Source organism: Serpula lacrymans (assembly GCF_000218685.1).
Source record: "Serpula lacrymans var. lacrymans S7.9 unplaced genomic scaffold SERLAscaffold_4, whole genome shotgun sequence".
Lineage (NCBI taxonomy): Eukaryota > Fungi > Basidiomycota > Agaricomycetes > Boletales > Serpulaceae > Serpula > Serpula lacrymans.
Window position 1 is genome coordinate 429,609 of NW_006763293.1, and position 20,874 is coordinate 450,482.

Below are 20,874 nucleotides of genomic sequence, written 5' to 3' on the forward strand. Positions count from 1 at the left end.
AATCTGAATCTGACATCTCACTGCAATAACTGCATCCGTTTCATGAAGTGTTGGCTGCATCCTCCGAATCTTCGTACCAAATATGAGCTTTGCCACGAGGATGCCAAACAGGATACACATCAGAATCAGAATCTGTCAAAGAAATCATCGAGGTGAACATCACTGCCCATCTATATAGACCACACCTTCATCAGACAAGACTACCCCCCGCTTTAGGAAACGCGAAGGTGAAACATGTAATTGTTCCTCTTCGGATAGCGTGGCTGAACGAATACTTTGCTCATCTGACGTGAGACTCATTAACCTCGTTTTCTTTGCTTTCTTGGGTGTCTCAGGAGGAGATGTGGCAGGAGATGGCACTCGGTCGAGCGTTGAATCGGAATCGTCATTCTGGGAATAGGGGTAAAGTTTCGCAAGATGGCTGCCCGCACTAGCAGAGGAGTCAGACTCGCTCTCTGACGCCTCTCGCTTCCGTTTCCTTGGAGGGCACCGAAGCTCCGATTGACGGGGGCTGAGTGATGCAACCTGAGCCGCGACTGAAGCAGGGGGTACATATGTACCTTCGTCTTCTTCCCCGCTTTCATTTTCATCAATAAAATCAGTCTCATCTTCTTCTTCAGTTGCTTCTGAGTCGACATCCTGATCTGTCCCAGTGTCATCCTCATCATCACCGTCGTTCCCGCCTTCATCATCCGTGTCGATTCTAAGGCGCGAGTTCTTTCCTGCGCTTACAACTTTGACACCAAGCGTTAGAATCTCGTCATCCCCGACGTTTGTGCTACTATCATCTGAAAAGGTGCTGTGCACTGGACTTGCAGGTAGTGATTGCCGAGAACCCGGGCAGTCTTCAGACTTATCATCATCGCTTTCCGGGTCAGTATTTCGAGGAGATTGCTACGTTTGAGAACCAAGTAAGCCAGCGTCACGATGCATAGTCGTCGAAGTGGATTGATTCACATGTCTGGACTCCAATCCCTCATCCACGTCTTCACTTTCAATCTCTGCATCTTCCGATTCATGGTAGTCACTGTCCACTCCTGATCCCTCGAATGGACTCTCAATATCCCTAACCCCTCCCTTAATCATATCAGACCACCCTGTATCTTCGCCTCTATCCCCGATGTGTTCTGTTGCATTACGTCGTACGTAGGGACGTTTTTGGCGCTCCTCGTCGTACTGTTTCTTGAGTTTGAGAAGCGCTCGGTACTATTACCAAATAGATATTAGACTTTTAGTGAAAGCTGAGAGGATTAAATACCAACGCACAAAAGGAAAATGATCGCGGGAGGGAAGAAGCAGTAGTTTCATGTAGCCTTTCCGTTGGTACATACAACTAAACGTATGGTGCTTGTACCGCCCAAAATTGACGATAACATTTGGCATCCCTAGGCCAGATGAAACAGGGTTCGTCTCGCTGATTATTTGGGCGTAAGCACGGGATATGAGAGGACGTAGCCTGATCGGGGCCAGGGCCCGTGTGTGATCTTGAAGCAACCAGTCGCTCAGGTTGTCGTTCAAGTCGTGTCTGTTCTTCACGCCTGTGTTGTTCTTCTGCTCTACGCCTTTCTTGTTCTGCGTGCCATACTGTCATTCTTTGAACATGCCGCTGCCCTCGTGCCTCGCGTCGTGCCAGCTGTGCTTGCCAAGCATTGTAGTGCTGCAGAAAGCCGTTGTGCTGTTTTGAGTTGATTTAATGCATATGTGAGAACTTGAATGAGCAACGATGTATGGTAGGATTTCAAAAACTTTGTCTGCGCACCCAATTAGAACTTTGTTGAACTCGCCATTGCATATCTCGAGGGAGAATAGAACTGAAAGGCTGGCCGAAGTACTGCCTGCCAAACCACACTGGCCTAGCTCCAAGATCTATATCTGAATCTTCAGATAGTTGAGGTTCAGCCATTGTTGAAGAACTCCCCGCCGACATGAATGTGAGGAGAGCGTCCTAGTGACAGCAACAAGTAGAACGAGGATCGTGAACGATATCTTTCTCAACTGAAGCAAGAAAGAAGTAAGGTGCCTGAACCTCATTGACAGGCTTCAAGAAAATGGACTGCCTGTGGATATCCGCCAGCAGGGCGGTGAGATGTGGGTGTCTTGCAAAGACAGTGAGAGGGGTTCGACATCCCACAAAACACGGCCGGACTGCTACAATGTGATTTTGTTCGTCGTCATATTGAGTCAATTTAGAGAAATGGCAGACTAGTTTCGCTGACATGGGCCAACACAGCCTCATCATTGCAATTGCAAATGCCTCAATCACACAATCACCCCTAAAGAATACATCAGTACTTAGTTTGAGACACAAGAGACATTTATGCTTGGACCTTCTCTCCATCAGCGGTATCATGGAATCTCAAGCGATACAAAACTAATTTACATCCTCTAAGTGCAACGAGTCATCACCAAAAGTAGCATACAAGGTCCTGATGAACTGACACGAAAGCAGAGAAGAGCGCAAAGAAATCATGGATGACAACAAAGCTACGAATCAGCACGGATATTCACTAAGTATTTACGCGTGAGAAAGCAAGTGAGAGTGGAGAATGTAGATGTATTCACCTTTATGACTTGCAAAAGAGACGTCTTTTAGTCTTTCGATTGGTACTCCCCTCGTCAGGTTCCTCATCATCAATATTCTCATGACTACGTTTGGATAGAAGCTTGGTAGATTTTTGTTTGCCTTTATCGTCCCCAGATTCTGTACGTTAACATTAGAATCGGCGTGCAGCGTCAATGATAGAAACTCAAACCATCCACTACCATTTCGACACCTGAGTCATCCTCTTCTGTAAACGAGGCCACGGGGAACCTTCTACCCATCAGAGAGCACACAGGGTAAGATTCAGCATCGGATTCGACATCTGATCCCCAATCATGACATCCGTCGAGGTCATGATCCGGGATAGCTCCTTCATTTGCATCTTTGGCTCCTTTATATAAGCTTTGGGTATCACTACGAAGGGTATACTTGCGAAGGGAGTTTGCGTCACCCTGAAAAATATATTCCTGGCCATCGATATCGCTGTTGTAATCGTTTTCCAGGAAATGTTCTAAACTACCAGCTCTCACTGATTTGGAAGGACACACTGGACGAGGCAATAACTGCGAAGAAGCCCGAATATGGGTTTCACCAAGATGTACCTGTGTGCCATTCGGGGTGTCGCCAGAGGGTGTAGGTGAGGGTTTATACTCGCTATCGTCCTGAGATGAGCCAACGCCATCTTTCCGCGTTCCATTATGGTGCGAAGAGGCTAGAGATAGCTGAGAGAAAGATTGTGAAAAGTGTTCATCTTCTTCACCATCCACGATAGTTTTTGCTCGTGGCAATCCTAGCGGTGCATTGAGTAGTCCTTCATTAACATGGAGTGATTTTTTTTACTGATGGGCTGGTTTGGGAGCTTAATCCTGCTACAGCGATTCCAGAAAGTACCGCAGTGATTGCACAGGGGCCACACTCAAGAAGGGTCGTGGAAGCCTGTGAGCCTGTTGTATGTTCAGGCTCCCCTCTACCTTCCACATCGTTCTCTACGATTGTCTCGACGCGTTTTCCCTGCTCCTCTTCATCATGGTTGGTTTCCCCGTTACTATTAGTCTCCTCCAGATCGTTGCCTTCACGCGTAGAAACGATTGCAGCCTGTTGAAGACGTGACTCTTCTCTTGCTTCCTTCTGTGCTTTCCACGCGTTATGCTTATCATTGAGCTCACAAAATTCCCTGTACTAGCAACCCAATCAACTGAGACGAGTAACCGCTGGAAGGAACGTGCATACCCAACTACAATGTGAGCGATCGGGATGGAGGTGCCAGTTGATGCTATGCTGGGGTAGAGCGTCAAATCGCCATCCCTTCCAGATTTCCCCGAACCAGATGCGCTTTGCACCAGGTGGCTCTGCATCGTCTTCATCAGGTAGTTGAGGTTGTTGTTGCGGGACCTCCGGTAGAGGATGTCCCCCATCCATTGAGATTTGTACCCCACATGTCGCGTTTGTTTCGGCCATTCCTGAAAACTAGGGAGTATATCGGTTAACTACAAGAAACCGACAAGAGACGTGCATATTCACTTGGAACGTATCTAATTGAATCGTTGTACAAAACCGAGCTGCGAACGCGTTAGTTTATATATGGCGTCACATTGCCGCATTTTCCCCATGTAAACGTGCACATCAATTACACTGGTCTCTCCCAGCAACCACAATACAGTAGCACATGCGAGAACATGCACGAAATACAGTACAAGGGGTTGAAGTTCTGGGGTTGCTGACGAAGCTCGGGGTGGAGCTTACGTGCAAGCACAGTAAACCAGTGTTGATGGGACGTAACTTGAACTTCCCGACCTGAGAATTCTGTAATGCTAATGGTCAAAATTTGAGAACATTGGGGTACGTGCCTTGTGGTCACCTGTTATCACCAATATTCTGGGCAGGACGATACTTTTGTGATCGGGTCATGTACGAGCCAGACTTGTTTCGTTGCACTGGTGAACCACGACGATTCCGTAGATTATATCTTATTCCGGGCGAAGAACGGCAAAGATTCAGCCGGAAAGCTTTTGATATCAAAGAAGCATCCAAAGATAAGTTAAAGCACACGCGTTTAAATTGGCAGGCGCATTTCAATTCAAGGCAACATTTAATAAGACTGCCAATTCGAGATTTCAAATACGTTGGAACTTCGAGACCAAAAATGTCCACAGTCGTCGTTTGGTTGCCATTGTCCCGCTTGAAAACCAAACAAGGACTCCGATAACAGATAAAATCCAAGTAAAAAGACTTACAGGTAAAGATACGCATCTAGATGTGTGTACTGTGAGGAGCGTCCACAAAGTTTCAGGTTGAGGAAAGTGCAGTTGTGGATTCAATTGATCGGAGGCTCAAATATTCATTCCGCTCCTTCATTCTTCTCTTTCCGGTGTATCAATCAACGTCTATGTAATACTCGATGATTGACCAATTGACCAATTGACCGTATGACGCTCCGTTTGCACTTTTATTCAAAGTGCGACAGCGAGAAATTTTCGGTGCGAAATATGGTGGATTGCGCAAAAAACAGACGAAAATTCGCGCGATATAGGGGAGCTGCGCGAACAAGAGACGAAAAACCCACACGAAATGACACCAAGTCAAGTTACTCTAGCTAGATCCTACTAAGTAAATTGTACTAGAGCAGCATAAACACTCAATCTAGGCTTTACTTGAACCTAGTTTTAACTCGAGGGGAACAGCTCAACATTAAAAGCCATTGGATTGTAGAGTAAATGAGAACAAAAAAACCGGATATACTTTAAGGAATGTAGTATTAGAAAAGATTGTAAGCAGATAAAAAAGAGCGTCAGAAATCAACAGGAAGGATTAGTTGCTCGGCTCAGTTACTGATGTAGGGCCAAATAAGCTCAAGTAGGTCAAAGTCAGCTTGCCATGGGTTCTTTAAAAAAGCCGGATCCTGCAATAACCAAGACGGATATCTGGTCTCGCCATTCTCCACACGGATATACTTGGCAGGTCGTGATATCGGAGGACTACTTTGTAGCTGAGGGCTGTTGGGGGGGGATTCCGACTTGGCTTTCAAGAACACTAAATTAAGCATGGTGGTTCAGCAGGCCTTCAACCGCAATGCAATCTGTTGCTTACAAGGTTCCCTCATTTTTGGATCCACCTTGTCATCGACGAACTCGATGGAACTTGAAGTATCATCCTGGGGAGCGACGGCTTGACACCGCATTAAAACTGGTGTGTTAGCATGATTATATTGATAAGAGACGTACTTTTCGACCGTTTTGAAACCTGAAATGTACGGGGACTTCTTTCTTGGATGGGCTCATCAATGTCACTGTCAACTTTATAGATCCGCTTGAGACATGGCATAGAAGCAACTAAGTGTGGATATCATTAGCAGTTGCTAACCCATTATACTGACCAATAAAAATGTATCACGGTTCCGGTTCCTTGAACTTTGAGCACATGTCGTGGAGATATCTCTGTCCAATTGCGACACTACCTCATTGTTGTCATTCTCTGGAAAATCTAATAAATATAAAGCATTGGAGGTGCAACCAGAGGTTGTATTCCAACTTTCAAACACATTCCGTGGCACTAACAAACGAAGTGCAATGGTGGTTAGTTTAGGGAATGAATTGATTTTGACAATGTACCGACCATGACTCGAGTGTTCCCAGTACTGCTCTTTTCCAGGCCTCTGTAATGATATAAATCCTTGCCGGAGGGCTTGTCCTTTGGGACTAAAGCAATTTTACGGTTTTCCTTTGCCATCAAAACCCATGCAGATTTGGTCGTCTTGCCCTTGGTGTAATTATCTACATACTCAAATGGGCTTGGAAAGATCCGACGAAGGTAAGTGTCAACTTCATCATGGGTCCATTCCCTAGAAAATGAGAGTTCACCCGCTTCGTTGTCGATATAAGAGCATCCATGGGATGCAAGCATGTCAATCTCAATCCGACTTGGAGCTTTGACGTCTCGTAACCGGCCAGCTGTCTATTAAGTACAAAAGGGGGTTGTCAGCACTACATCTTTTGGTAGAGAAAGGACTTACATTGATTCGATTGATCAACAAGATCCATTGGCTGACTTTGACTTTGTTTGAACCCTTCTTGCTGGATGCCTGCCTTGGCAAAGGCTGTGGAGCACGACGATACATGGATTCCTTTCGAGCACTCCGCAGTGACAAACGACGTTCAGCAGGTTGGCCAGGTAGCGTTCCCACACTTCGCATAAAATATCACGAACTTTTTTCACCCCAACACCAGAGCCTGATGGCACGGTTGCTTCCTGCAACAGAGATGGTGGGCTTGAAGACGGCAATACTTTCGGATGTTTGCTGGGTCCATGTGTACACTCTTGGCACTGGAGAGGAGGTTTTGAATCAAGAGGAGGGAGGCAAACCTCACATTGACAATTTGAGCCATCCTTCATCTCTGCCCTGCAATAGCCTGGCTTGTCGGTAGGATCCATGGAATGTGTCGAGGAGGGTGGGAGGGATGGGAGAGCATGCACTGGGTATGTTCAGTTGGACATGCATACCGCGCATGGGGGTTTTGAGAAGTCCGGGAAACAGCTGCTGACTAATCTCCAATCTAGTTTAGCCACTACAATGCCGTGCAAATATATCTTACATCACTCCTGCGTCATGCTCGCTATCGGGGCTGCCATTGGCTCCTCGATCACTTATGTAAGTAATTTGAAATTGTCGTTTTTGTATTTATCTAATCTATCTAATCTAATATTATGTAGTTTTACGTGAAATGCTCACTTGATAACATGAACGCCCTGCTAGCGGATATCGTGGTGAGCTGGACACCATATCTTCTTCATTTTCTGATGTAGTACTGTTTTTTCTTAACAGGATCACACAGCTGAAGACACCAGGCATTCTGGGGTCATCCAATCTGTCCCAATGCTGTCGATGATGAGAACTGTTGTTAGAAAACCACACACAAAACAAACTAACACACAATCCTCCCAGATTCCATGGAATTTGTTTATGGGCTTTGCCTCCTAGAACAGTGGGTGCTCTGGTTGTTCATGGGGTGGTATGTATAATAATCCTTCAAAGTAAAACCCAGAGATGTATGGATGTGGGTTTTGAGGAGGAGGGATAGTTAAATTATAGAAGATAGGGGCTTATGACGAGTATGGATGAGCACTACCTTGCTAATTGTAGCATAAGGTGACAAGCTGACAGGGTTCCCAGTGATAGCAGGCTTCTGACGCACAGACTGTAGTGCTCAGAAGGACTCTAATTAAAAGGGATGACAATAACTTCAGAAGTGGCAAGTGATGATGGCAGTAGTTAACAGTGGTAAAAGTGGGAAGTGTTGTGACCACACTGGATCACAAGTAGCAGAGTAGTGAACTTGAGAGTAGAGAAGAAGTCTGGATTGGAGTTCTTATTTTTACAAGGTAAAATACAGGGGTTTATATAGTAAAAGAAAGGTAGGCTATGTACAGTATAGCTGTGCAAAAAGAATGAGAAAGAACATGAAGGAAGGAATATACACTGACAAATCCTGTATAAGTAGTACAGGATAATTTAATGCATGCTGAGGACTCAAAAGTGATTCATTTTACTGTGATGCCAGTATACTAATAGGGCAGGAGGAAAAACAAGTCGGGAAGGAGGATTCTTCCAGGAGAGTGGATGACATGAATTTGTCCATCACTTTGCCAGCAAAACAATAATGGGTGCTTGGAGAAAATCCCTTGGTGGTGTCAAGTTGTCCAGTGATGTTCGCAATAGTAGGACCTAGTGCACAATATGGGTGCAACATACAATAGATCAGCAAAAATTAGTTACAACAAGACTTTCTACATACAGCACCATATGACTTGCTCAGAGCCACTTGGACTCTTTATTTTTCCTGCACATTCAGTTTCTAAAAGTGATCATTTAATCAAGTGGCCTAAGGATTTGGCCAACCTTAATGTTATTACCAGGGACTAAAAATGTCTATCCTTCCATTGAGTATTCACGGACAGAAGGGGGAGATGGATATTTTATATTTTGCAAGAACTAGTCCCTGCAGCTGCAACTTAGAGTCAATCTCACCTCCAATTTGTCTCCAAACAGGGAGATTTGAGTTTGTGTCAATTGTCACAAGGAATGTAAGACCAAAGAACATTATGAAGCCTAGATAACTTTGCTTGGAATATGTGGTGAGGCCCCCTCATAAGATCATAGACTTCTGAATATGTAGTAGAATCCTACACTAGAATAAATAAATAAATTAGTGCTATTTTCCCCATAACAATTGGATGCACTGCTCTGGGAGGCATATCAATCCTAAGGGCCCATTCGGCAGCCACCGTTTCAAAACAAGAGCCATTTGCAAACGCGCTTATGTTGAATGAGCTGAGAGGCAAACAAAATTTATCATGCTATGTCACGTCATGTTACACAAATTTCAGGATTGTACATTAAGTAAGCTTAGGTCTCAATAATCGATGCTACCACATGATGTAACTTGGCCCATGACAACCAGCACAAGGAGGCAGATTAGTTTGATTTTTTGTCATCTTTGCCACAGAAAATCTACCTCATCTTTATAAGGCACCAATTTTTTTTTGAGTTCTGCTCACAGAAATCTATCTATTTATCAAGTCCATCTTTTCTTGCAAAAAAAAAAAACCTAAGTAGTTCATATTGAGCAAGAAGATAGTGTTTTCTAGTTTGTCACCAAGTGTAACACTTTCCATCTTATCTTATTGGTACTCAGTGGTGTGACAAGCTCTTTTCAAAACAAACTGTGTCGCTGAACATGTCAGCTCGTTCCAAAACGGGCCCGCTTTGAAAGGGCACCATTTTGAAATGAAATGAGATTTTTTTGGCGGGCGACAATTTGAAACGGTGGCTGCCAAATGGGCCCTAAAGGTTTGTGAGGAAGGCTGAACTATGGTATTAGCAGCTTGAGTCCCCCTGACATTGATATAACTGTGGAAACTCCCGGGAGTGCTACTTTGTCCATGTCTACGCTGCACAGGAGCATTAAATGGACCAACAGGTACACTATAGCCATGACAAGTGGCATTGAGCTGTGCATTTTGCTGTGTATAATGAGCAACATGCCTGTCATTTTTTGTACCAGCATGGGACAGTGGAGCAGTTTGATACTGCTCTCTCCAAGAAACAGATGATGGGAGTGCCGCACAAACAAAAGATGGGTCAGCACCAAAAGGTTGTGGATTGAGGAGTGGTCCATGCTCCATCCACATCTGTCCACAGACTTCACTTGAAGGAGTCTGTGCAGAACATATATTGGTCCCCAGGTAGTTGGCCTTGCCCTTAAATAAGAAGTTATTGAGTACTGTAAAACTGAAGATTGCAATAAGCTTTTACATAAGAGAATGCGGAGCAGGCAAAGCTATTTGTGATTCCATCAGAGACTAGTGGGCATCATAGCGGTGACCACAGTAACAAAGTGAGCTGGTGGTGGCCTAATAGCAGCCTCATAAATAGTTTTGTGATCCAGTTAAAACCTATCTTTACATTGTAATCAAGAGGACCAAAAAATATGCAGGGGCAATTAGTTCCTTGTGTCCAACAATGGTTCTGGGGTGGTAATAAAGGACTTGCTACTGGATTATTGGTATGCATCATTGCAAAAGTACAAAATCTGCTTCTGTTAAAGTCAGCTATAAATTGAACAGAAGGCAGTAAAGGTAGGACTCAATAATAGAGGAAAGAAAAAAAAGCAGTTGGGGCATTGGAGCATTTTTAAAGGCAGCTTGATACCTGCCAAAAACATGGGTATGCTCCATGCGTATCTTATCATTGTGTCTGGCAATATTCCGGCAATTTTGATGGTTATGCAAGTAAAAGGTCACAAGTACTACCACAATTGCATCCAGCTGAAGGATAGAACAGTGGTCACTTTACTGGTGGTATCACAATATAAGGGTGAGACATGGCTGATCATGGGTCAGAATGACAAGATGACCATCATAATGTGCATGAAGCTCTGGTGATTTCACCAATGCTATGACATGCACCACTATGGTGCTCTGTTTGCACTTTTATTCAAAGTGCAACAGTGAGAAAATTTGGGTGCATGGAATAAAATATATTATGTTGTGCAAAAGAAGAAAAGGCGCAAAATTCAAAGAATGCAAAGACCCCAGTAGAGTGATGCAAAAGCAAGTGCTGTTAGGGTAACCAACATAAATCTAAGGTAACAAAACAGCAGAACAATAGTAGAGTAATTGTGTCTTAATAAGAACTAAGCCCACCCCATGACACACATTTACATGAAATATAAAGTGCCTTTTGAAACAGTAAGTAGACAGTGTGTTTGACATCATAGTTTTGCCCGTTCTGCCCATCTGCAGTGATATATGCATCTCTTTTGTACACCGCTGGCCAACTTGCAGTACCTCAAACATAGGCTCATTGTCTAAATTATCCTTCTCTTCTGGAAGTAATCTATAACCTTTAGGCGTAATGTCATCAGCTACAACGTTATGAAGCATTGAGAAAAAAAGATCTTCCATATTTGGGTCCTGACCCCATCATGAAGAACATTGTGTTGAATTTCTTCTGTTGGCTCAGTAGATAGTAGACCTTGATTGTTGACCCTTATATTATTGTTCTGGTAGCCATAGACACTAAGAGTAGCTTGTCCAATTTGACAAAACCAGATAAACCCGGTCTCTGCTGAAGCAGCCATTGTTCTCCATGGAGTATAGCCACCATTCCATGGAGTCACCATTGTTCTCCTAGGAGTCATTATACTGTAGCGAGTAGCACCTCCGACTATAAATAGTAGGGGGCTTGGTATAGAAATACCTCAGTTGTTTCTATGGCCTCTTGGGCGGCGGCTGGGGTATGTTACATTACATTTATTAGAGATCACCTCAAACTAACATCAATTGTAGTTTCACATAGGTAAATAATAAAGTTGTTTCTATAGCCTCTTGGGCAGCGGCTGAGTTTCACATAGTTTTATTAGGTTATGAGCCCTGGTGTGCAAAAGCTATGCAGGAAATAATTCTTATTTGAAACGGCAACCTTGGAACCATGACCACAGCACACGATACATCTGCATGTCCAGTTCCCACTGGACCCAACAATTTTCAGATATGGAAACTCCGGATCATCTCAAAGCTATGTCAGCAAAAAGTTCTCCAGGTTATTACTGGAGAGGAGCTTAAGCCCTCACCAGGAAAACCTACCTCCTTGGAGGATCCTGAAATCATCTGGATACTTAAGGATGAGAAGGCACATGGAATCATCCAGGACCACATCTCTGATGCCCTCCTAATGAGGACTGGAGACCTTACCAGCTCCAAGGAGTTATTTGATAAACTTGTTTCACTCCATCAGACATCCAACATTGCCTCGGCCTTCTATTCATTCCAGCAACTCACCAAATTGTCCTGGGATGGGACATCACCTATCCAGGACCACATTGCGAAAATCCGGACAATTGATTTACACCTCTCCGGAATGAAACTAGGAGTTGATACCAAACTCATGGCCTTCGCTCTTCTCCAATCTCTCCCATGCACTCCTGAATGGCAAATATTTCAGTCATCAGTAATTAACATGATTGAAGAAAATAAACTTACCTTTGATGCAGTTGAGATCTGGATCACTGCAGAAGTTGCACGACAGTCAGGGAAGGCCCCTGGAAGTTCCAAAACAGCACTCAAATCCGAGGAGAAGTGGTGTGACTTCCACAAAGCCAAATCACACAACACCTCGGAGTGTCGAACACTTCAGTCAGCTGGAAAATGTCAAAAGAAGAAGGGAAAGGAGAGACACAAGGATAAAGGAAAAGAGAAGGAAAAGGCAAATACGGCGGAGCAATCATCTGGATCTGACTCCGAGGAGGAACAGAGTCATATTGTGTTGGAACATGTACATATTTCCAAGCCCCTTGCTAAACACATTCAAGCTTACCTTGTGTTGGAACCCGATAAGACCAAAACAACAATAATTATTGACAATCAGTTTTGGAGATGAATCCTCTGTAAATGCCATTGGCATTGGAACAGTAATCCTACAAGCAACTGTTGGCAAAAAGGACTACAATATTGCACTGTCAAATGTCTTACTTGTGCCAAACTTCACTTTAGCACTTGTCTCTGTCCACAAATTGTCCAAAACAGGGTTATCAACACTTTTTCCAGCAGGGTCAAACACTTGTGAAGTTAAGAAAAAGGAGGAACTTATCCTCACTGCCTTACACAAGCGAGGACTTTATCACATCCAAGCAAAACCCGAAATCAACCTGGAGTCAGCTTTTGCAGCAGTATATGTAAATTTATTGCACAGGAGAATGGGACACATTGGAATAGACCGCTTGCAATGAATGGTTACAAAAAGACAGCTCCAGGACATAGACACCCTTACTGGAACCCCGGAGTTTTGTGAACCTTGTGCTTTAGGAAAGATGAAGAAATTACCTTTCAAGTCCATGGGAGGAAACCAAGCCAAGTGCCCCATACAAATTGTGCACACAGATGTTGGAGGACCAATCAAACCAACTTCCAGGGAGGGTTTTCGGTACTGGATTATCATTGTAGATGATTTCTCCAAATTTCCATGGATATATTTCCTAAAACATAAAAGTGAAGCACTGGAACGATACAAGCAATGGAAAGAAGATGTCCAAACATTCTTCCGGACTCATTTGGGAGAAGAAAACTTCACTTCACTATACACAGAATTCCTCCGGAGCGATGGGGGAGGAGAATATACTGGCAATGCATTCAAAAATCAACTCCGAGGAGATGGTGTCATCCAAGAAACTACAGCTGCAGATACTCCGGAACAAAATGGCATTGCAGAACGCATGAATCAGACATTGGCTACATTAGCAACCACTATGCTCCATGATTCCAAGCTCCCAAAGTCATTTTGGGTAGATGCCATGCCAACAGCTGCATATATCACAGTACGCAGCCCAGCATCAGGACTCCATGGAAAGACCCCATATGAAATACTGTTTAAAAGGAGAGTTGATCCAACTTTGTTTCACCCTTTCGGATGCCAAGCATATGCCTTGATTCCGAAAGACAAAAGGCAAGGGAAGTTTTACTCCAAGGGGCGCAAAGCCATAATGATTGGCTACACACATGGAAAGCAAGCCTACAAACTCCTAGACACTGAAAAACGGACTGTGTTTTCCAGTCGGCATGTCATATTCAATGAATCCGGAAAGGTACAAAAGGACGACACTGCTCCCTGGAACACAGACACTAGCACAGATCAGTGGGAGGGACTCATTCCAGAGAATGCTCACTATCCAGACCAAAAAACATTGGAGGATGATGATCCTGACCCTCGGATCCGAGATCCAAATGAATTACAAATAGAACCATATCAGCATGAAGATGTTCCGAGAGCAGTGGGGCAATACCTCCGTGGAGACGTTCCGAGAGCAGTAGGAGCACCTGATCAGCTAAGACATCCTCCACAACAGTCTCTACAACCAAGACCTGAACACTGGCCATCTTCAGAACGGAAAGCCAAAGTAGAGTTACAGTCAGTGGGAGGACAGCCCCACAACATACAGCCAGCTGATGTGGAAAAAGTCTGAATACAGCTAGACAGCCTGTCCATTGGATCAGCTTCTGGAAGGCATACAACACCTCCAAGGAGTCATCCAACACCTCTGAGGAGTGATTCAACACCTTCAGGAGTGAGTGGGGCAACAAATACACAAATGCTGCTACTCCTTGGAGTACCTACACAAGTTCCTAAAAGAGCAGTCATGCCTGCTGAAGTCCTAGGAGTATGCAGAAGCAGTTGCCAGACCCGTCCTGCAGACAAAAACTGAGATTATCAAAGGACTCTAGATGAGGAACAGTCTCGAAAAGAGCAGCATGACAACTCCATGGAGAAACCTAACACTCCTGGGGTTTATGAAGAAACATCTGATACAGAGGAGACATTCTTTGCTGGAATAGCAAGTACTGGTCCATCTAACACAGACCTTCCAAGGACACTAAAGGAAGCCTTATCATGTCTGGATGGAGAATTATGGAAGTCTGCCTTGGAGGAGGAACTCCTAAGTCTCAATACTAATGCAGTATATGACACTGTTCCACTTCCAAAGGGAGTGAAACCCATCACATCAAAACCTGTGTTCCGGATCAAGTTTGATTAAAACGGAAACATTGAGAGATACAAACTCCGGATTGTTGCACAAGGTTTTACTCAAAGGGAGGGGATTGATTACCAGGAGGTTTTTGCTCCGGTTGCAAACTTAGAGTCAATCCAAATTATTCTAGCCCTGGCAGCAAAGTACGACCTAGAACTTGATCAAATGGACGTATCCACAGCTTATCTCAATGGAGAACTTGAAGAAGAACTGTACATGCTTCCTCCAGGGGGTGTTCCTATCCAACCTGGATACTGTTGGAGATTGAAGAAATCCATCTACGGGTTAAAACAAGCTGGTCGTACATGGAACAAAACTTTTGATCGCAAGCTCCAGGAGCTCGGTTTCACAAGACTAAATGCAGAAACATGTCTCTATGTATTCCGGGACAACAAACAAATATGCCTTGTTATTGTCTATGTAGATGACCTCCTCCTAGGAGCTTCATCCCGAAAATTCATGGATATCACAAAAGCCAAACTCAAATACATATTCAAAATTCAGGACCTTGGAGAAGCAAAATACATCCTCGGAATAGAAATCCAACATGATCGTTCAAACAAAACAATATCCCTATTGCAACGCCAATACATTAACACAGTCCTGGAGCGTACTGGAATGAAGAACTGCAAACCAGTGTGGACACCAATGGCCCATGGATCATAACTCCTTGCAAATGCTCCAGGGGAAGATATTGTGTAACACGAGATGCATATTGAAGGGCGTCAAGTGTCATACCTCTCAATTGTAGGCTCCCTCATGTATGCCATGCTCGGAACCTGCCCAGACATTGCCTACGTTGTTGGAATACTAAGCAGACATAGCTCAGCTCCAAGGAGCCATCACTGGGAAGCTGCAAAATGTGTCCTCCAATATCTGAAAGCAACCAGGGACATAGAACTACAATATGATGGCACAGATGTCTCCATGGACATGGATTTCTATGGATATTCAGATGCAGATTGGTCTGGAGACCCAAACACATCTCAATCAACATCAGGGTTTGTCTTTATCACCATCCGAGGAGCAATCTCCTGGACAAGCAAAAGACAAAGCATGGTAGCTCTATCCTCCATGGAGTCAGAGTACATTGGATTGAGCAATGCTGGACAACACCTTGCATGGCTTCAGACATTTTTTGAAGAAATTGGACATGCTCAAAATGGACCTACAACATTGCACTGTGACAATCTATTAATCTTACACGAGATCCACAGTTCCGTGCTCGCACAAAACACATTCAACGGAAATATCATTTTATCCGAGATGACTTAGTATCAAAGGGAGAGGCAGTAATCAGATACGTTCCTACAGGAGATATGGTTGCAGACATTCTCACTAAACCCCTCACTCATGAAAAACACTGGAAATTCTCTAAAGCTATGGGACTACGGTTGCACTCGAGTGGGAGTGACAAAACCGGATAAACCCGGTCTCTGCCGAAGCAGCCATTGTTCTCCATGGAGCATAGCCACCACTCTGTGGAGTAACCATTGTTCTCCTAGGAGCACAATTGTACTCCTAGGAGTCATTATACTGTAGCGAGTAGCACCTCCGACTATAAGTAGTAGGAGGTTTAGTATAGGAATACCTCAGTTGTTTCTATAGCCTCTTGGGCAGCGGCTGAGGTATGTTACATTACATTTATTAGAGATCACCTTAAACTAACATCTATTGTAGTTTCACTTAGGTAAATAATAAGTCGTTTCTATAGCCTCTTGGGCAGCGGCTGAGTTTCACTTAGTTTTATTAACATTGCTGTTAGAAATACAAGTGCAAGCGTCCACGAAATAGAGAGGTGGCGCGAGATGTTGGAGCAATGACCGAACTAGGCAGGCCTAGTAAATGGAATGGTCCGTGCGCCATCAGATGGCAATTTTTCGTTTTGTTTCCGTTAGCTGATATATAGCTCTTTTTCATCGACAAGACACCTCAGAGTTTTCCGTCCAACTCTGAGGTGAGACATCTTCTATTCTATGTAGTTTCAGCTAGCTCACATTACTTCCTCATGTAGTCTTTTACGTTCTGCTAGGTGCTTACAGTTTTATATATACCTCAGAGTTTTCCGTCCAACTCTGAGTCTTTTACGTTCTGCTAGACAAAAATTGCTCCTACTTTCCTCGTTACATTCTTAGTAAGCTGCGCAGGTTCATATGCAGGCTCTACTCTCGCAAACTACTCTGCAGGGCTGAGAGCATGGCATTTACTACACGGCTTCACATGGCTGATTAATAGAGAAGAACTCAAAGCCATCCTCGAAGGTGCACGCAGACTAGCCCCATTGTCTTCGAAACGGCCAAAAAGAACTCCCATTACCCCAGACATCATACTCATCATAAGAGCAGAGTTGAACCTGCAGGAACCTCGGGACGCTGCAATATACGCCTGTCTGACGACGGCATTTTACAGTATAGCACACTTGGGAGAACTCACAGTGCCCGCTATCAAAGATTTCGACCAGACACGTTAAGCGATCAGACGTTTCGGAAACGACAGATAGAAACGGACTTCTAGTCAAGAAAATCCACTTTCCCGCGACAAAAACCTCACCAACCACTAGTGAGGACATACAATGGGCCACGCAAGCAGGACTTACAGACCCACGAGCCGCCTTGGAGAACTACTTATGCATAAACGAGGCGGACGAAAATCAGCACCTTTTCGCGTGGAAACACAAGAACGGGATAAGACCTCTATTCAAGAAGGAATTCACAAAGCGGCTAGCTTTAATTTTCAATGCGAGAAACCTGACTGAAGTTAAAGGTCACAGCATTCGCATCGGCGGTACCTTGGAGTATTTATTGAGAGGAGTCCCTTGTAGTAAAAACCATGGGCCGCTGGTCAAGCGAAGCATTCACACTTTACCTCAAGGAGCATGCCACTATTTTGGCCCCTTACCTCCAAGATTCGTCCTCACTCGAATCGTTCACCAGGTACACCATGCCTCCAGTTAGATAAGCAGTACAATGTGATAGTAAGTTTATTTATACTCCTAAAAATTTGGTCCGAGCTGCGCCTTATGCGTCGTTTCATCACTCCTAGTATTTGGGACACAGCTCACCTCGATACTCTTTTTCAAGGCATGTTTCGAATCGAAAAACCCTCCGTGTTTTTGCCCAACTTCGCTAACATCAAACAACTTATTATCACAGTCTTTCTGATTTATTTTCAAAGTTACAAAGCTGATCAGAACGCCAATACACATAGACGGATCACAGTACCATATGCGAACTCGGAACACGAAGACGAACACTCTGAACGACCAAGTTTTGTCCACGGTGCCCCTCATAGTCGTGGCACAAGTTTCAGGTTTGAGAAAGTGGATTCAATTGATCGGAGGCTCAAATATCCATTCCGAGTTCGCTCCTTCATTCTTCTCTTTGCGGACCAAGTGTGGCAGTCAGTACTCGATGGTTTGCCAGTTGATTGTGGGTTGGAGTAAGGCTTGAAGTCTGGCTGTAGCTCTAGATACCCACCAAGCAGTATCACGAAAACCATCAAGACTGCGGCCACCAACAACAAATGATGCACCAACTTGAACGCTCAGTTGACATGAACGGATCATGGAAACAAGATATATTGATGAAGCCTTGATGCAAGGATAAACTTAGATTCACTAGCACATTCTGCAGATGCTCCGATGGGTTACAGATCATATCAAGAATAGCTCAAATGTGTATAAGTTCTCAGCAGTTGTTCAGAATCGCCGTTTTCTCTTCCATCTAAACGTGTCTTCTTTTTGTCAGAACGCATCATGCATCCACACAAAGGACTGGAGGTTCATGCATCATGGGAGATTGCCAATATTCTTCAAATAACGAGGTTTTGTCAATGTGAAGTGACTATAATTGAATTTTCGAGTATTATTGACGTTTCTTTGTGGGATCTTAGTATCTGCCGCTGTAGTTGCTCTATACGATCACGGTACGTTTTTTTTTGTTGGAGTGACACGAAAGTATCTCTCATACAGTGCGATGAATACTCTTTAACTATAGCACTTTTAATGCAGCGTGAAGTGTGTGACAATTTTTTTTGGTTCTATGCACTCTCATGTTTTTTATCCAGATGGATTTGATATGGGTGCGTCCAAGTGCAACAATATACCTTTCGGGCCATGCTGGTACTCAGTCTTTCCATCTTTGTTGCACTGCACAAACTTCAGAGAAGACAGTGGTCTTTAATAACATTTTTATACGTTGTGGTAGGCATATTGTGGTCTAAAGTTTCATGTAGCTCACAAACTGTCTCGGTTTGCAGATCCGATATGCCGGTGACGTTGTGCTTGTGTAGGTTCATCGTTAAAATCTGCGATATCTCATCTCTCATCTCTTGTCACCATTTATCCAGTGCGGGAGCCGTGTGTATGTCGTTATACTATGTACACTCCTACGGATAATAACCCCTCACAGTTTTTGTTAGCACTTCGATGTCAGATGCAGTATGTTATTTCTTTACTTTGGAGCAGACACTAGGCTGATGGTGACATACAGCGGTATATTTTGTATATTTACTCCAATGGGTGAGGTAGCTAACATTGATAATATACCCCTCGACTACGGTCTAAAAAAAGCTGTCAGTACATTCATTTTAACTGCGTTCTTGAAATATTTTACGTGGTGTTTGCAAGGTCGCGTAGGAATTCAACTGCAAATCTGGGGCTCGCTTGTTTTCCTGTTGGCCATGCAAGGTCTGTTTGTCTCATTTGATTCTTCGTTATATCTGTAACCTCATAATGATATACTGACTCTCTCTCAGCTACATTTATCCTACGTGTTTATGCCATGTACCGGCAGTCAAAAAAAATTATTTTCTTCCTGTCTTTTCTGTTACTGGTTGAAGGAATTATCGGATCGATAATAATAGGGACCGGTTCACATTATCACGGGCCAGTGAAAAGTAAGTAGTGCTGGAGTAGTTCTAGCTACGTATGTGAAAACTAATACTATTTGACATTCGCCTTTTGTTTCTAGTCGTCTCAGAGCCCATACCGGGGGTCCACATGTGTTCTCTGAAGGGCATAGAGAGTACAGAGACCGTAGGGCCATACACCACCATCATAGGCTTTGAATGCATTATATTTGCCCTCACTGCTTGGGCTAGCTTTCGTCACGCGCGGCAGCAGCACGAAGCCACAGGTAGATGGAAAATCAGTGCTGTGATGATGGCCGTCGTCAAGGATAGTGCTTACTCCTTTCCTTTGTACGTCAATCAATGAGAGGCGAGTCGGCTTCGTGCTAATGTTTACTTTTTTGAAAGAGTGGTAGCATCGAGTGCAATTGAAATGGCCCTGGACCTTGTGATTCCGGTATGTATGTACCTACTTAGATGGACAACTGTCTGACTTTGATCTCAATTTTTGTAGGAGTTGTACTTGGGGATGCTGACTAGTACTTCCAACTCCTTTTTAGTGATTCTGAGTACACGCATGGTTATCAATCTCCGGGAGTCATTTTCAACTTCTCCTATAGCACGGGTAGATGGTATGGCTCTCGATACATTTCCCACAAGTTCTCAAGCGAGCGCAGACGACGCAGTGTTTAGGACAACATTACAATTTACAAGTGTACATTCTCCAGCAGAGTCTGCTGGCAACATTGTTGCCTAGCTTTATGTTCCCAGTCCTATTGGCCTACAGTACACATCCTCTCCAATTTCTCAGTTAAAACATGTATATTATATATAGTGCAAGCTTTTTGTATGGATATGATATTGTTCATCCCGCTTTCATGCTCGAGCCGGTTTCCTGCGCAACTCTGGGTGTGTGGCTTCAGAGCTCATCTTGAGCTTCATTTCCTAACGCAACGAGTTACCCTGTCACTTCTCACCTGATATTGGCAATGCTGGGATGTTTGCGCCCAGAAGTAGATTCTGGCTCTTCTGGACAGAGTCTGCACTCGACCACGCAGAAATTATTGACCGACAGATATAAGCTTAGTTCAGTTAGCAATGATAGTTCCTCGTTTATATGGATAATGCATGATGCTATAGTTTGATAGATAAATTGGAATGATAGTAGTATGATATACGCATTGTCCGCCCATTGACAGTGTTAATTTAGTAAAGAATGACCCTGAAAAATATCCTCCTTGAAAAGTTCCTCCCTGCTACAGACCAAAGCTGGTGTCTATGAAGTATGCAATATAGCAAAAGTCCCTGAAATAGATAAAATATAACCAAAGTTCGCAGTTCCAGTCTTCTAATATATATGGACGAAACTAGATCATAAAAAAATATTAGAGTGTATAGATGAGGACC

At 43.9% G+C, this 20,874-nt stretch overlaps 8 protein-coding genes across 8 annotated transcripts; 4 read left to right on the plus strand and 4 right to left on the minus strand.

The window, feature by feature from the left end:
• Positions 1–22: 22 nt before the first annotated feature.
• Positions 23–1,185, minus strand: SERLADRAFT_460108 (uncharacterized protein; the record flags this gene model as incomplete). Its single annotated transcript, XM_007315203.1, has 2 exons — positions 23–132; positions 186–1,185. The coding sequence occupies one exon, from the start codon at positions 690–692 to the stop codon at positions 300–302; it is 393 nt and encodes a 130-aa protein (XP_007315265.1).
• Positions 1,186–1,568: 383 nt separating this feature from the next.
• SERLADRAFT_381492 (uncharacterized protein) lies at positions 1,569–2,183 on the plus strand (the record flags this gene model as incomplete). The annotated part of the gene is made up of 2 exons (XM_007315204.1): positions 1,569–1,675; positions 1,760–2,183. 2 exons carry the CDS (start codon positions 1,601–1,603, stop codon positions 1,874–1,876), a joined length of 192 nt encoding a protein of 63 aa, XP_007315266.1.
• Positions 2,184–2,319: 136 nt separating this feature from the next.
• SERLADRAFT_381493 (uncharacterized protein) lies at positions 2,320–2,988 on the minus strand (the record flags this gene model as incomplete). The annotated part of the gene is made up of 3 exons (XM_007315205.1): positions 2,320–2,507; positions 2,563–2,701; positions 2,754–2,988. 2 exons carry the CDS (start codon positions 2,821–2,823, stop codon positions 2,565–2,567), a joined length of 207 nt encoding a protein of 68 aa, XP_007315267.1.
• Positions 2,989–3,358: 370 nt separating this feature from the next.
• On the minus strand, positions 3,359–3,721 carry SERLADRAFT_381495 (uncharacterized protein; the record flags this gene model as incomplete). Its single annotated transcript, XM_007315206.1, has 1 exon — positions 3,359–3,721. A coding segment is annotated over one exon (363 nt), but the record flags the coding sequence as incomplete, so codon positions are not given.
• A 1,292-nt stretch (positions 3,722–5,013) lies between these two features.
• SERLADRAFT_460116 (uncharacterized protein) lies at positions 5,014–7,023 on the minus strand (the record flags this gene model as incomplete). Its single annotated transcript, XM_007315207.1, has 5 exons — positions 5,014–5,572; positions 5,630–5,708; positions 5,764–6,091; positions 6,155–6,493; positions 6,552–7,023. The coding sequence occupies 3 exons, from the start codon at positions 6,729–6,731 to the stop codon at positions 6,023–6,025; spliced, it is 588 nt and encodes a 195-aa protein (XP_007315269.1).
• Positions 7,024–13,087: 6,064 nt separating this feature from the next.
• On the plus strand, positions 13,088–13,312 carry SERLADRAFT_381501 (uncharacterized protein; the record flags this gene model as incomplete). Its single annotated transcript, XM_007315208.1, has 1 exon — positions 13,088–13,312. A coding segment is annotated over one exon (225 nt), but the record flags the coding sequence as incomplete, so codon positions are not given.
• A 4,480-nt stretch (positions 13,313–17,792) lies between these two features.
• On the plus strand, positions 17,793–19,718 carry SERLADRAFT_460120 (uncharacterized protein; the record flags this gene model as incomplete). Its single annotated transcript, XM_007315209.1, has 12 exons — positions 17,793–18,452; positions 18,511–18,543; positions 18,615–18,634; positions 18,685–18,699; positions 18,782–18,820; positions 18,877–18,905; positions 18,967–18,980; positions 19,039–19,057; positions 19,110–19,138; positions 19,256–19,306; positions 19,375–19,515; positions 19,590–19,718. Coding segments are annotated over 12 exons (597 nt in total), but the record flags the coding sequence as incomplete, so codon positions are not given.
• SERLADRAFT_460121 (uncharacterized protein) lies at positions 19,711–20,334 on the plus strand (the record flags this gene model as incomplete). The annotated part of the gene is made up of 3 exons (XM_007315210.1): positions 19,711–19,818; positions 19,876–19,924; positions 19,982–20,334. 3 exons carry the CDS (start codon positions 19,778–19,780, stop codon positions 20,222–20,224), a joined length of 333 nt encoding a protein of 110 aa, XP_007315272.1.
• Positions 20,335–20,874: the final 540 nt, after the last annotated feature.